Raw genomic sequence first — 13896 nt, forward strand, 5'->3', positions numbered from 1 at the left:
CTTCCCCTTCCAATGGGTTTGTTCACCCAATACAATAGGCTGGTCTTCATTTTCCGGTCACTGGCACGTCAAGATCCGAATCATGCATTCATTCCATGTCTTGAAGATGCAATCTGCAAGGAGCAGGAGAGGATTTACACTGTTGATCTTGCGGCAGTTGAAGATTTTGGTTCAATGGCCGATCTTGAACCTTACTTGACACTATCTGGAGCATCCGTGGCAGAGATCACTTCCATTGCCATGGTTGTGTTGTCATTCACCCCTGTAGTTGTCGCTGCTTCTGTAGAAATTGCAGTCACCACTGCCGTTGGTGTTCAGCCAATCAAGACTGAGAATGGCACAAACCACCTAAAGGATGGGGAGACTGTAGCAGCGAAGACCGTAGCCGATGATCGCATAACCGCTGTGGAAGTTTCGTTGCAGGCTTCGTTGGTTGCAGAAAGTGACGGAGTTTTTAAACTCGATCTTGCCGACCCAGTGGCAATGGCCAAAATCCATTGCAAGAAACCCATTTCCGGTGCAAATTGGAATGATACTAGTGCTGCGCCACCATTCTTGAAACAAGATTTCTCAGTTTTCTTGGATTTTTCGCTTACTCCGCCATGGCCACCACCGATCAATCGGGAAATAACTTGCCTTATTTTCCACCAAATGTGCGCGCAAGGAACAACGAAGACTTGGATTTCTCGGCCGCCACCGGAGCCGCCACCACCAAGTAACAAAATAGGTGACGGTGGTGATTCGGATTTCCCACTTGCGGAGAGAATGGAGTTCACAAATCCGACGCCGAAACGGTACGATAGCTATTACAGCAAGCAGAGCCATCGATCATCGCCTCCACGAGTACAGAGTTGATTCCGTCGATTCCAGCCTCGGCGCTTGTTGCTGCAGGGGGCTCTGTTTCTGCGTAGGGTACCTCTGTCTCAATGGGCTTGCATCAGGAGATCGATGAGTTGGGACCAGGCGGTGTTAGTGGACTTCTGGGCGATTCCAATACCCCGAGATTCCGCAGTAACCGCCCTCACCCTCAGATATATCACCGATTATCGTAGCACCGGTAGCCACACCTTTGTTGACAGAGCCGTCAATATCGTCGGTTTCAAGGCAGAACACGGCGGAGCCAACAACATCAGGGTCTTCGGCCTGGTCGGAGACCAAGTAGACGGAAGAACCAATCTTGAGTTCCGCGCCGAGGAGGAGAGGGAGCTCTTGTTTAGCCTTCATCTTTAGATACATAACTCTCTTCAGTTCCTCTGCACCGGAAGCATTTCTGTACATCTGCGCAGTCTCATTTTCGAATCAGGGATCATTAGATGAGTTTAATCAGCCATCAACGATTGCAGCATTCTCCTGCGCCATTGTTGAGTAAAGCTGGCAGCAAGAAAGAAAAGTTGCAAAAAACAACAAAGCGACAAAGACAAAAAAAAAAAAAGTGCCATCTCCATCTCTTTTTTGCTCAACTTCACGGCCAATAAAGTGATTTTTTTTTCCATAGACTTGCTGTCCCATGTGGATATGATGGTGGTTAGGACACGTGGATTAGCCTAGCTCATGCTGTGGGTGTCAATTCATATTTGTTTGTGGCCTCAGTTCCCATTTCTTTTCATTTTTGTTTGTTCTGTTGGCCTGATTTGTGGGTTAAATGGTTTGGTGTAGTGGTTTCTTGGCTCCAACCTTGAGGACAAGGTCGTTTTGATGGGCCGTGGAATGTTATGAATGTGGAATTAGAGGATATGATTAGATTAGTTGATTAGATTAATTAGGTTGTTTAGTGATTAGTTAGGTTGTTGTTACAAATGGTTGGTTGTATTACCCCTATAAAAGGGCCGGAATTCCTTGTATTCAAAGAGTATGAAAAAGAATGAAGAAATTAGTTTAGTTTGTCTCTCTCAGTTCCCTCTTCTTAGGAGTCCCTCACTGACTCGAATAGTGAGATTTTCAATGTTAGGGTTCTTGAATCCCTTTCTCAGATTCTAGAATCGTAACAAAATTCCCCCCAACCCAAACTCCGTCGTGCTCTCACAATCTTTGAACCATCCCGTATACCAACCAAAACGAAGAAAGCACGACATGGCAAGAGAAGTGCAGAACCTCAATTCACAGAGATGGTGGAAGATGAGCGAGTGGACACCAAGGCTGATCATTTTTTATACTGTGGACCCGTGGAGACTGGGGTTATTTAGTCCCATGGGGAGTCATGAGGCTCATCAGTTGGAATTGCCAGGGGTTGGGGAGCCCAAGGTCAGTTCGAGCTCTCAAGAACCTCCTCAAGTCGGAAAAATCGGATGTCATTTTCTTAATGGAAACCAAATCCCAACTCAGTAGAATGAGTAGAATCCAAAGGAGTCTGAAGCTCAACAATCTGTTTACTGTGGATGCTACTGGTACAGCAAGGGGTTTAGCGCTCTTATGGCACGATCATATCACTATTGACATCAGGTCTGCTGATAAACACTTAATCGATTGTGAAGTTAGTAGTGGAAATCACAAGTTCTGGTTATCATGTATTTATAGAGACTCGGTTAGGGGCAATAGACATCTGGTCTGGAATCGCATATCTTCCTTTGGGGCTAATCGCCAGGAGCCATGGCTTTGTACTGGAGACTTCAACTCATTCTTGGGTTGGCATGAAAAATCGGGTGGGAACAGGCAAGGTGATCGTGATATCAACATCTTTAGAGACTTCTTATTCACATGTGGCTTATTGGATCTTGGTACAAATGGTCCAGCGTATACATGGAAAAACAGGAGATGTGGCAGTGCCAACATTAGAATCAAATTGGATTGGGCGTTGGCCAATGTGGAATGGCAGAATTCTTTCGAAGATGCTGCAGTTTTTATAAAACCAGTAGTTTGTTCCGATCATAATCCCCTCCTCATTGACACTTTGGGTGGATCCTCATCTGGCCCCCGACCTTTTTGCTTCGAGGCAATGTGGATTCGCCATTCGGGCTGTCGAGAGGTGGTTGCAAAAGCCTGGGGTTCTCCCACTATTGGCACTGTTCCTCATCCGATTGATCAAAAATCTACTCGCTGTAGGGCTGCCTTAAAGAAGTGGAACATAGAGGAATTCAGACATTTATAGTCCAGGATCCAAGCTCTTAAATCTCGATTGGATCAGGTGCAGGGTCAATCTGGTTCTGAGTTTAACCAAAGCGAGGAAGATTTAATTATGCATCAGCTTGATGAAGCGCTTGCTTGTGAAGAAGTATTGTGGCACCAAAAATCAAGGATAGAGTGGCTTCAAAATGGTGATAAGAACACTGGTTTCTTCCACGCATCGACAATTCAAAGGAGGCAGCATAATCGAATTCTTAAGATAAGAGATCAGCATGGGGTGTGGACTAAGTCAGATGTGGAAGTAGCAGAGGTTCTCATATCCTATTTCAAGGATGCTGCTACTGCTCAGGGTACTCAATTGGACTCTCTTTAGGAAGCTTTGGCTACTCTTCGACCTGCGGTCTCTACTGACGTCAACAGTATGCTCTGCAGCCCTCCCTCGATGGATGATGTGCGTAATGCTTTGTTGTCTATGGGCCCTCTTAAGTCACCGGGTCTTGATGGCTTCCCCCCTATCTTTTATCAGAAATTTTGGGAAATCACAAACGAGGACATGCATCACCTGGTTTTTGACTTCTTTATCACTGGTATCCTCCCTAAAGAGCTGAACCAGACATACATTTGCCTCATTCCTAAAGTGGCTAGCCCGGAGTTAGCAGAGCAGTTTAGGCCAATCAGTCTGTGTGGCACCGCAATTAAGGTCATCTCAAAGATATTTGCTGATAGGCTTAAGGAGGCACTTAAAGGTATTATTTCTCCCTTTCAATCAGCCTTTGTTCCGGACCGCTTGATTTCTGATAATATTTTTAAAGCTCATGAGCTTTTCCACTATATTAAGCATAAAAAAAAGAAGGAAAAAAGAAGCTGTTGGGCCTAAAGCTTGATATGTGGAAGGCTTATGATCGTTTGGAATGGCCTTTTATTAAAGCCTCTCTGCTCAAATTGGGCTTCTATACTCATTGGGTTAACCTTGTTATGGAGTGCATCTCTTCTGTTTCGTACTCTTTACTCCTGAATGGCATTGAGAAGGGCTCCTTCACCCCCTCTAGGGGAATTCGCCAAGGAGACCCCCTTTCCCCCTTTATTTTTATTCTCTACTCCCAGGTGCTCAGCTCCATTATTGAAGAAGCGGAAGGGGGTCATCTCATCCGAGGCATTAAAGTCAAAAATAGAGCACCCTCTATTTCTCATCTCCTATTTATGGATGATTGTTTGTTATTCTATGAGGTCAAATTGTAAGAGGTTAACAATTTGAAGGCCTGCCTCTCTCTCTATTGTAAGGCTAGCGGTCAGGAGATCAATCTTCAGAAATCTAGCATTACCTTCAGCCCTAATATCCCGCTCAAGTTTAAGAGGTGGTTCTCTCGCATTCTCAAAGTCAAGTATGGGGATGGCCCCCCCAAATACTTAGGGCTCCCCTCTGAATTTGGAGTGTCAAAGAAAGAGGTCTTCAAGGACATCAGCTCTAAAACTTGTAACAGGATCCAAAGTTGGAAACACAAGCTCCTCTCACAGGCTGGCAAGGAGCTCCCGATAAAGGCTATTGCATGCTCTATGTCTAGCTATGCCGCCTCTCATTTTGCTCTCCCCGCTTCCCATCATGAGACCATCAGGAGAGCTATCACTAATTTCTATTGGGGTCAACAAGCTGAGGAGAAAAAGATGCACTAGATTTGTTGATCTCGCTTATGCCGATCCAAGGAGAATGGTGGGTTAGGCTTTCAGGATCCTACCCTTCATAACCGCACTTTATTAGATAAAGTGGCGTGGAGGTTGTGGGACAATCCAGATTCCCTTTGGGTCAGATTTATTAAGGCTATGTACTTCCCTCAATCTTCTTTTCTTAAGGCTAGTAGTGGAAATAAGCCCTCTTGGGCTTGGAAGAGCTTACCGGTGGGTAGATCAGTCATTCAACGAGGGCTTCTTTGGCAAGTTGGTGATGGTAGAGCGATTGATATCTGGAACTATTGTTGGATCCCATCTCTGCCTGGCTTTCAGATTCATAGTTTGAAGCTAGCTTTGTGTAGTTTCAACAAAGTGGCAGACTTAATAGATGAGGATAACCATACTTGGAAAAGGGATCACATTATTCAGTTATTTTCTCCTACTGAAGCTGCTGCCATTTTCAGGATTAAATTGAGACTTTTCCCTACAGAGGATCGGCTTATCTGGGGAGGAGATAAGTGTCACACCTAGAACCACCCCCTAGGCGGGTCGGGCGGGTAACCCGGATGCTGAACCACATCCGCCGAAACTCCAAGATCCGGAAGTAAACACCACTCAACAGACACACACCACATTTACAATATAAAATTGGAAACAGAGTGCAACGAAAGCTAAGTGTTATATTTATATAGAAGAGCTACCAAAAGTACAGTGTTTAATAGTAGCTCACAACCCACAGTACAACCATAATTACAATGTCTAATAGATGCTCGCACCTACAGTACCTCATAACAACTACATACATGGCATTTTCATAGCCCAGCATCTTAAAAAAAAAATATATAAAAGTTGCATCTGTAAGCTATACAAAAGAAAGCGCCAATCGGCTATCCACAAAAAGAATGTTCTATGAACATAAAAAAGAAAGGACAGCCGCCATCAGATAAGCTCCTCCAACCTAATCCTGGGCACCCGCATCAGAGGGATCACCTCTGTAGGGGTCGACACCAGAATAGTCACGATCACCATCACCAAATTATCCGTAATGATCCTCCCACTCAGGGAGATGTCCACCTGCAAAATCATCTAAAAGACACAATCCACGAGGGGTGAGCTCCACCGAGCCCAGCAAATGAATATAAGATCATGCAAGCAGGTACAACCATTACAACCATCAATCTACAAGCCCACGAGGGGTGAGCTCCACCGAGCCCAGCAAATGATAATAAGATCATGCAAGCAGGTACAACCATTACAATCATCAATCTACATGCTGGGTTCAATTTTATTACTCTAGTCCACCTAACATCACAGCTAAGTCACTAGGTATATGCTACTTGCAATGACTCAAGCAACAACCTCAGTCGCTCCCTTATTGATCCTCGATTGATGCCTCAATCATTGTGGGTGAAACCCGCGCTGGGATCAGGAGTCCAACCCCCTCCCTTGGCAGACCCCAAGTTAACCACGTCAACCTGACCCAGTATCTGCTACCCTCGGCTATTCAGGAGGCCATGATCACCCAACACCTGTACCCCTGTTGGGAAGGGCTGTAGCATAAGGGTATGTTCACCTAGCCCAATGATCTACATGATAAGTATGAGTTGAGTGGTGTCAACAGTATCCCATTCTACAGGCTACCACAAACCTCATTTTCGATATGAAATGCACGGTGCTCCCGCAGCTCATACTACGGCTCACCATGCCTTTTATTTCCAAGCCATCTATTACGACATCTAAACTAACAGTTCACATAGCATGCATTTAATTCATCAATTATTAACTCAACATGTTCATAACCACATTCCATAGCTACATCAGTAAATTCCAATATCCGAAAGCAATTTAAATAATAATATAGAACAGATAATAGTAATACAGTTAACTTTGTTATCTTTGATATGTTCATAAGGCCACACCTACAAGAATGATCTAATATCCACTCACCTTGGCTAGAATCTGTCGGATCCGAAGACTGCAGATCTGGATACGCGCCACCGGACTGACAATCAAAGCCTAGGTAAATAAATAAAAAATTACATCAATACACACTAAATTATCCTACATGACTAGGGGTGTCCTTGGTCCATCCTCCAGACCAAAGCTAGACCCAAAATTGCCATGACAACAGTAGTGGTTGATTGGCACTGGTTTATCCAATGGACCAGTAGGCTGCTATGGCCAGAACCACAAGGGGTTTGAGGAAACAGTCTCCAAAGGGTTCCTAGGTACTATTTTAGGTAATTGCAGGGGTTAGGGTCATGTTATTCATCAATGGTTTACACCGGTGGATTGGACTGGTCTATCCAATGGACCAGTGGCAATGGACTAGTGGGGGTTTTAGACACAGAAGTGAAAGGGGTTCACACTAGAGGTTTTAGATGGTTCTGTGGTAGTTTTAATCAGTGGTTTAGGTCATAGTTCCGTGTTAGATATGTGTTTGGTTGCCCGAGACCTGTCTCGGGATACCAGATTGGCCCAAAACGGAGGTGCAGTGCATTATTTTGGCTGAGACTTCATGTGAGGCCCTATTCAGGGTATCACAGACCTAAGAGTAAGCCTGGGATAACACAGGTTTCAATTTATAGTACAGGTTGATTGGCAGTGGTTTGTCCAATCGACCAGTGCAATGGACCAGCGTAAGCTCAGTTTGAGAATTTAAATGTCTAAGCTGTTTTGGCTTAGATCTAAGGATCAGGACCATGTATGGATGATCAGAGAACATCATTAGGTTCCATGCATGATATCTAACATGCACATGATACAAAATCTAACATGCATGGGGGTTTGGTGCTTTTGGTTATCTATGCTAGCATGCTTGGCTGTTCATGTAAAGAGCAGCAGAAATCACATATGAATAAGTGTATTTTTGTGTTACAGCAGTTCTGTTTAAGGAAATCAATGCCTAGCATCAACATATTATGAAGCTAATAAGTCCTATACCCATAAGGCTCCCTTCAAACCAACCATGGGCATGTGAATCAGTTAACCAAAGCTGGTTTTGACAGTTACAACCTATGTTCATCATGACACAAGTGGATGGCAGGCCAAGCATAACAGATTTACATTTGCATGCAAGGTTTAAAGCAAGGAAAAGCTAGTAGAACATGCTAAACCTTGTAGACACTTGAAGGCATGGCTGTATAGCCAACAACAGTGAAGATCTTATGATTGTAGCCATGGAAAATGGATGGTACAGTACAAAACAGCTGGGTTTGAGGCTTACCTTGCTAGTTCCAAGCTCAAAGAGGGTTTCCAAGCCTTCCTTTCCTCTCTTTCTCTTCTCTTTCTCCTTCTCCTTCTCTTCTTTCTCTCCAACGAGTTTAGCAGGGAAGATTTTTAGGCTGGGAGCTGGTTTATATATATATCTAGCTACTAAGGCCTGTTTGCCAAATGTGTTTTATGAAAACACATTTTTAAAACTAATTCTCTTATGCAAATGACTTCAAAGTGGGCCCCGCATGATCACATCGTTAGGGTAATATTTCCACGGGTCATTTTAAGCACGGAGAGGTGATCCAGGGTGCGAAACATTAGGCCCCATGCATCTGTTATGGATTTTGAGCAGTACTACAGTACTGGTCGATCCAACTGGTTGATCCAATAGACCAGTAGGGATGGACCAGTAGGTAAATCCCTGTTGTTTTTGCACCCGGGCCCCACCAAGGTCTGTGCCATGCCAAGGGCATTGTCCTTGCACCATTTGTGGTCATTACTCCCAGTTTAAAACATTTATAATGAATTTTAAATCCTCTTTTGATTAGGCAGTGGCTGTACCTTAGGTCGTCCATCAATTTGTGTATGGAACAGCAACACAAGTCTGGTAGCTGCCTCCAGATAGGTAGGTATGACATCATTGGGTATTCCCCATCAAAAGTGATTACCGGGTCGGTGCACCACGGGTTGCTAGTGGGTAGGACCCAGGATCCATCGTGTTTTGGACCTACATTCGGAGTTCGGGTCCGGGTCTGGGCACAGATGTAACATCCTCCCCCCCTTACAAGAATTTTGTCCTCGAAATTGGCGTACCTTATAAGCTGAAAAGGTGAGGGTATTCTTTACACATTTCTTCTTCATTTTCCCACGATGCTTCCTCGGGGGTGTGGTTTCTCCATCGAACCTTGACATGAGTAATGGTGCGATTGCAGAGCTTATGTTCCTTCGAAGCCAGGATCTCTTCAGGTTACTCCACATAGGTCAGGTCAGTGTCAAGATGTTCTGGTTTAGTCAAAAGTACATGTGTCGGGTTGGTGATGTACTTCTTTAGCATCGACACGTGGAACACATTATATACACCTTCAAATGTCGGAGGTAGAGCTAGCTGGTATGCTACTGGTCCAACTTTGTTAGGATTTCGCATGGACCAATACACCTCGGGCTCAACTTTCCTTTCTTGCTGAAGTGGGCGATGCCTTTGGTTGGTGATACTCGAAGAAATATCTTTTCACCGACCGCAAACTCAATATCCTTCCTTTTGTTGTCAGCGTAGCTCTTCTGCCTTGATTGAGCCACCTTGATCTTTTCTCTAATCATGTCCACCTTCTCACATGTGACCTGTACTAACTCTGGGCCTATCATGCGTCGTTCTCCAACTTCATCCTAGTAGAGAGGCGTACGACATTTCCTCCCATATAGTGCTTCGTAGGGTGCCATTCCAATGGTGGAATGGTAACTGTTATTGTAAGCAAATTCTATCAGGGGAACATACGAGTCCCAGCTATCCTTCATCTCCAAGGTACATGCCCTGAGCATATCTTCCAATGTGTGTATGGTCCGCTCGGATTGCCCGTCGATCTGAGGGTGGAAGGTAGTACTTAGGTTTAACTGAGTGCCCATAGCTTGTTGAAGGCATTTCCAAAATCTTGAGGTGAGCCTAGGGTCTCAATCAGATACGATGCTGATCGACAAACCGTGCAGGTGAACCACACCGTCGATGTATAGCTGGGCTAGCTTGTCCAACGAATAAGTAACCTTTATAGGAATAAAGTGGGCCGACTTAGTCAATCTATCAACGATCACCCAGATTGCATTCATGCCCTTCTTTGTCAAGGGTAGACCAGTTACAAAGTCCATAGTAATATGGTCCCACTTCTACTCAGGGACTGGTAATGGCTGCAATAGCCCATGTGGTCTGTGCCTTTTTGCCTTTATCTGTTGGCAGGAGAAACATTCTGAAACGTACAGTGCTACGGTTTCCTTCATTTCGATCCACCAGTAATACCTCTTTAGGTCCTTGTACATCTTTATGCTGCCCGGGTGTATAGAGTATGGTGAATTATGGGCTTCTTTGAGAATTCGATTCTTCACATCATAATTGGCTGGGACACACAATTTATCTCTAAATTTCAGTGCTCCATCACTAGCAATTGAGAAGTCTGGATCCTCCCAAGTTCCTTGTTGGATGCCCCTAATGATCTTCCATAACTCTGGATCTCTCAGTTATTTTTCTATTATCTCATCTCTGATTGATGGTTGGACATCCAAGGCTGCCAACAATACTGCTGTCCCATCAATCATTAGTTCCAAATCAAACTTTCTGGCTTCCTCAATCAATTGCTCACTAACAGCTAGAGAGGCAAGGGATTGTGTCTGGGCTTTCCTGCTTAGTGCATCTGTGACTACGTTGGCCTTTCTGGGGTGGTATTATATGTCGCAATCGTAATCTTTTACTAGTTCCAACCATCTTCTCTGTCTCATGTTCAGATCCTTCTGCGTGAAGAAGTACTTCAGGCTCTTGTGGTCGCTGAAGATTTTGCTTTTCTCACCATATAAATATTGCCGCCAAATTTTCAAGGCAAAGACCACCGCCGCTAACTCTAGGTTGTGAGTGGGTGAGTTCTTCTCATGTTCCTTTAGTTGCCCTGATGCGTAGGTAATCACCTTCCCTCTTTGCATCAAAACACAACCCAAGCCAGTTCTAGACGCATCTGTGTACATAGTCATGCCACTTGTGCCATCAAGGATGGTCAAAATCGGGGCTGACACCAACAATCTCCTAAGCTCACAAAAACTCTTCTCACATGCATCCGTCCATTCAAACTTTGCTCCCTTCTTGGTTATACGAGTTATGGGCGCCGATATTTGTGAGAAGTTTTTAATGAATCGGGGGTAATAACCAGCCAGTCCTAGAAAACTTCAGATTTTTGTGGTGCTCTTCGGTGTCTCCCACTCAAGGACTGCCTTAACCTTCCCGGGGTCAACTTTAATGCCCTCACTTGAGACTACATGTCCCAAGAACCCTATCTGGCGGAGCCAAAATTTGCACTTGCTGAATTTTGCAAATAGGTGATGCTCCCTCAACCGTTGGAGTACAAAGCTCAGGTTATGTGCATGATCCACGGCATTCTTCGAATAGATTAAAATGTCATCTATGAAGACTATGACGTACTTGTCCAGAACGTCATGAAACACTCTATTCATCATATCCATGAATGCTGCAGGGGCATTTGTTAGTCCAAAGGACAGCACCAAAAATTTATAGTGTCCGTACCTTGTTCTGAACGCAGTCTTATGGATATCACTACACTTGATCCTCAACTGGTGATACCCGAATTTGAGGTCAATCTTCGAGAAAACACTTGCACCTTGCAGCTGATCGAACAAATCATCAATGCGCGGCAACGGGGTATCGGTTCTTGATTGTAAGTTTGTTCAGCTCCCGATAATCGATGCACATACTCATACTTCCGTCCTTCTTCTTTATAAACAGGACCGGTGCTCACCAAGGCGACACACTAGACTGAATAAACCCTTTCTTTAATAGGTCTTGCAAGTGAATTTGTAATTCCTTCAACTCTATTGGAGCCATGCGATACGGTGCTTTAGACATCGGGGCTGCTCCAGGGACCAGATCTATTGCAAATCCTATTTCTCGCTCTGGTGGCAGTTGAGTCAAGTCTTCGAGAAATACATCAGGAAATTCCGGAACTACATCCAACACTTCTAATGGCCTTACCTTTGCTTCTGTATCCATAACTGTGGCTAGATACCCCTGGCACCCATCATCTAATAACTTCTTCGCTTGGAGTGCGGATATCGTCACCTTCTTTGGCTTCCTCACTAGTTCACTTTTATAGGTAAATTCATCTCCTTCCTTAGGCTTAAACATGATCTTTCTTTCCACACACATGACACTTTCTCCGTGAGCGAACAACCAATCCATTCCTAGGATTACATTAAAGTCCTTCATGTCAAACTTGATCAAACGTGCCATCAAGTTCCGCCCACAAATTTCTATGGGGCAAGCATCAAATACCTCTTTCAAACTTATTACACTTCTGGCTTGGGTGCTCACTGCAAACTTGTGCCCTATATTTCTTGGAGTTATGTTCATTCTACTTGCAAAGATACTAGAGACAAAGGAGTGTGATGTGCCAGAATCAAATAGCACATACGCAGGGGTGGAAGCTAGGTTTAGAGTACCTATGTTTGGATTAAGATAATGATGCAATCAATAGTCTACTCAGTAAAATATAACTTATCTAACTTTATTCTATGGTTCCTTTTGGTAAAGAAATACCTGTCATTACTTCTAGATCCGCCTCTGCTTCCTTGTTGGTCAGCACGTACACTTTCCCTTGTGTCTGGCTGTCTTGGTGTTGGTAGGGCCGGCCAGATGATTGGAGTCTTGAGGGTAAGATGTTTTTCCAACGCACACAGTCTCTTACGAAATGGCCAGGCTGACCGCATCTGAAACATTGGATGGGATCGGTAGATTGGGAAGGAGGCACAGAGTGGGCAGATTGAGAAGAAGCTTGACTTGTTTGGCTTATCGTCGACCGCGGAGTCTGGACCAAGGTCGTAGTTTGATCAGAAGCCAGATGAACATATTGATTTGATTGATTATAGGTCAAACGGTATGGTTGCGAGTTCCGGCCTGCTTCCGGCCATCAGTATTGCAGTGGACTGGGGCTGCCAGGATTCTTGAAAGTCTTGTTAGGCCATTTGTAATTCTGGAAATTGCAAGGCCTCTTAGTTGAACCTTGCGATGCAGTTGACTTATCCTTTAGTCTGTCTTCAACAGTCTTAGCCTTATCAACCATTCGAGCATAGGTTTCAATCTCCATAATTGACAACATAGCCCCTATTTTAGGTTTGAGTCCTTTCTCAAACTTCTTGGTCTTGCTTGCCTCATTCCTCAAGTGATCTGGTGCAAAATGGAGCAGATCTTCAAACCGTTGTTGGTATTCCAGTACTGTCTTTGATCCTTGAGTAAGGATAGAGAACTCTGCTTCCTTTCTATCTCTGAGGCTCTCAGGGAAGTAATTCTTAAAGAACACTTCTTTGAACTGGTCCCATGTTGGGTCAGGATGAGTTGCCTCAAGATTTGGCCGAGCTGATTTCGACCATGCCATGGCTTCATTTTGCAACTGGTACCCAGCGCATATCAGTTTCTGGGCGTTGGTACATTCTAGCACTTCAAAAGCTTTCTCTAGGGCGCTAATCCACCTCTCAGGCTGTAGTGAATCTGATTCAACCTTAGAGAAAGATGGAGGGTGGAGTTTCTTGAATTTCTCCATCACTTTGGCAATGGAGTTTTCTAGTGTAACTTGAGGCACCAGAGGAGGAAAGTTTGGAGGGCGGTTAGGTTGTGGCGCTGCTCTCTGCTATGTGGCAGCCATGAGTTGTGCGTTCATGCTGGTCATCAGCTCTTATTGTTGTTGTTGAATCTGCAGTTCAACTTGCTGCTGTTGTTGCATGGACTGCATCATAGTAGCCATGATTGCAGAGATCTCTCCGTCGGTCATAATTGGTGGAGGTGGGGGTACTTGAGCCGAAGGGATCACAGGTGCTAGAGGAACCTCGTGAGTTCAGGGAGGAGGGACCTCACGCATGCTCCCAGAGGTAGCAGCTGTTTCAATGGTCGGGCCCGGATCACTTGATGGTCTCGCTTCTTGTACGAAATGAGATTGTTCCTCACTACGAGCTCTCTTGTTTGCCCTTGTACTAACCATGACTACTTTCTAGAAAGAGAGTGGAGGTAATGTGCTTGTTACATATACATTACATTCTATATGTATATATATATATATATTTACTAAAGCAATCACACATCATCATTGCACACACAGATATACACATTTCTATATTATCAACGCATCTTGCATTTTACTAAAAGCATGCTCACGTATTTAAATATAGGTACACACATCTTTTTTTTTTTCCTTCCTG

At 44.4% G+C, this 13896-nt stretch overlaps 3 protein-coding genes across 3 annotated transcripts; 1 reads left to right on the plus strand and 2 right to left on the minus strand.

The window, feature by feature from the left end:
* The first annotated feature begins 2197 nt into the window (after window positions 1-2197).
* Window positions 2198-3085, plus strand: LOC122668429. Its single transcript, XM_043864995.1, has one exon. It carries the CDS (start codon window positions 2198-2200, stop codon window positions 3083-3085), a length of 888 nt encoding a protein of 295 aa, XP_043720930.1.
* Window positions 3086-11443: 8358 nt separating this feature from the next.
* Window positions 11444-12251, minus strand: LOC122668430. The gene is made up of 2 exons (XM_043864996.1): window positions 12245-12251; window positions 11444-12147 (listed from the first exon to the last, which is right to left on the minus strand). Exons 1-2 carry the CDS (start codon window positions 12249-12251, stop codon window positions 11444-11446), a joined length of 711 nt encoding a protein of 236 aa, XP_043720931.1.
* Window positions 12252-12614: 363 nt separating this feature from the next.
* Window positions 12615-13244, minus strand: LOC122668431. The gene has a single exon (XM_043864997.1). It carries the CDS (start codon window positions 13242-13244, stop codon window positions 12615-12617), a length of 630 nt encoding a protein of 209 aa, XP_043720932.1.
* Between the last annotated feature and the right edge of the window lie 652 nt (window positions 13245-13896).

Source organism: Telopea speciosissima, chromosome 7, assembly GCF_018873765.1.
Source record: "Telopea speciosissima isolate NSW1024214 ecotype Mountain lineage chromosome 7, Tspe_v1, whole genome shotgun sequence".
Lineage (NCBI taxonomy): Eukaryota > Viridiplantae > Streptophyta > Magnoliopsida > Proteales > Proteaceae > Telopea > Telopea speciosissima.

Bases quoted from the DNA above. Each gene is read 5' to 3' on its own strand.
- LOC122668431 (XM_043864997.1), bottom strand. From the start codon at position 13,244: ATGGAGAAATTCAAGAAACTCCACCCTCCATCTTTCTCTAAGGTTGAA.
- LOC122668429 (XM_043864995.1), top strand. From the start codon at position 2,198: ATGAGGCTCATCAGTTGGAATTGCCAGGGGTTGGGGAGCCCAAGGTCA.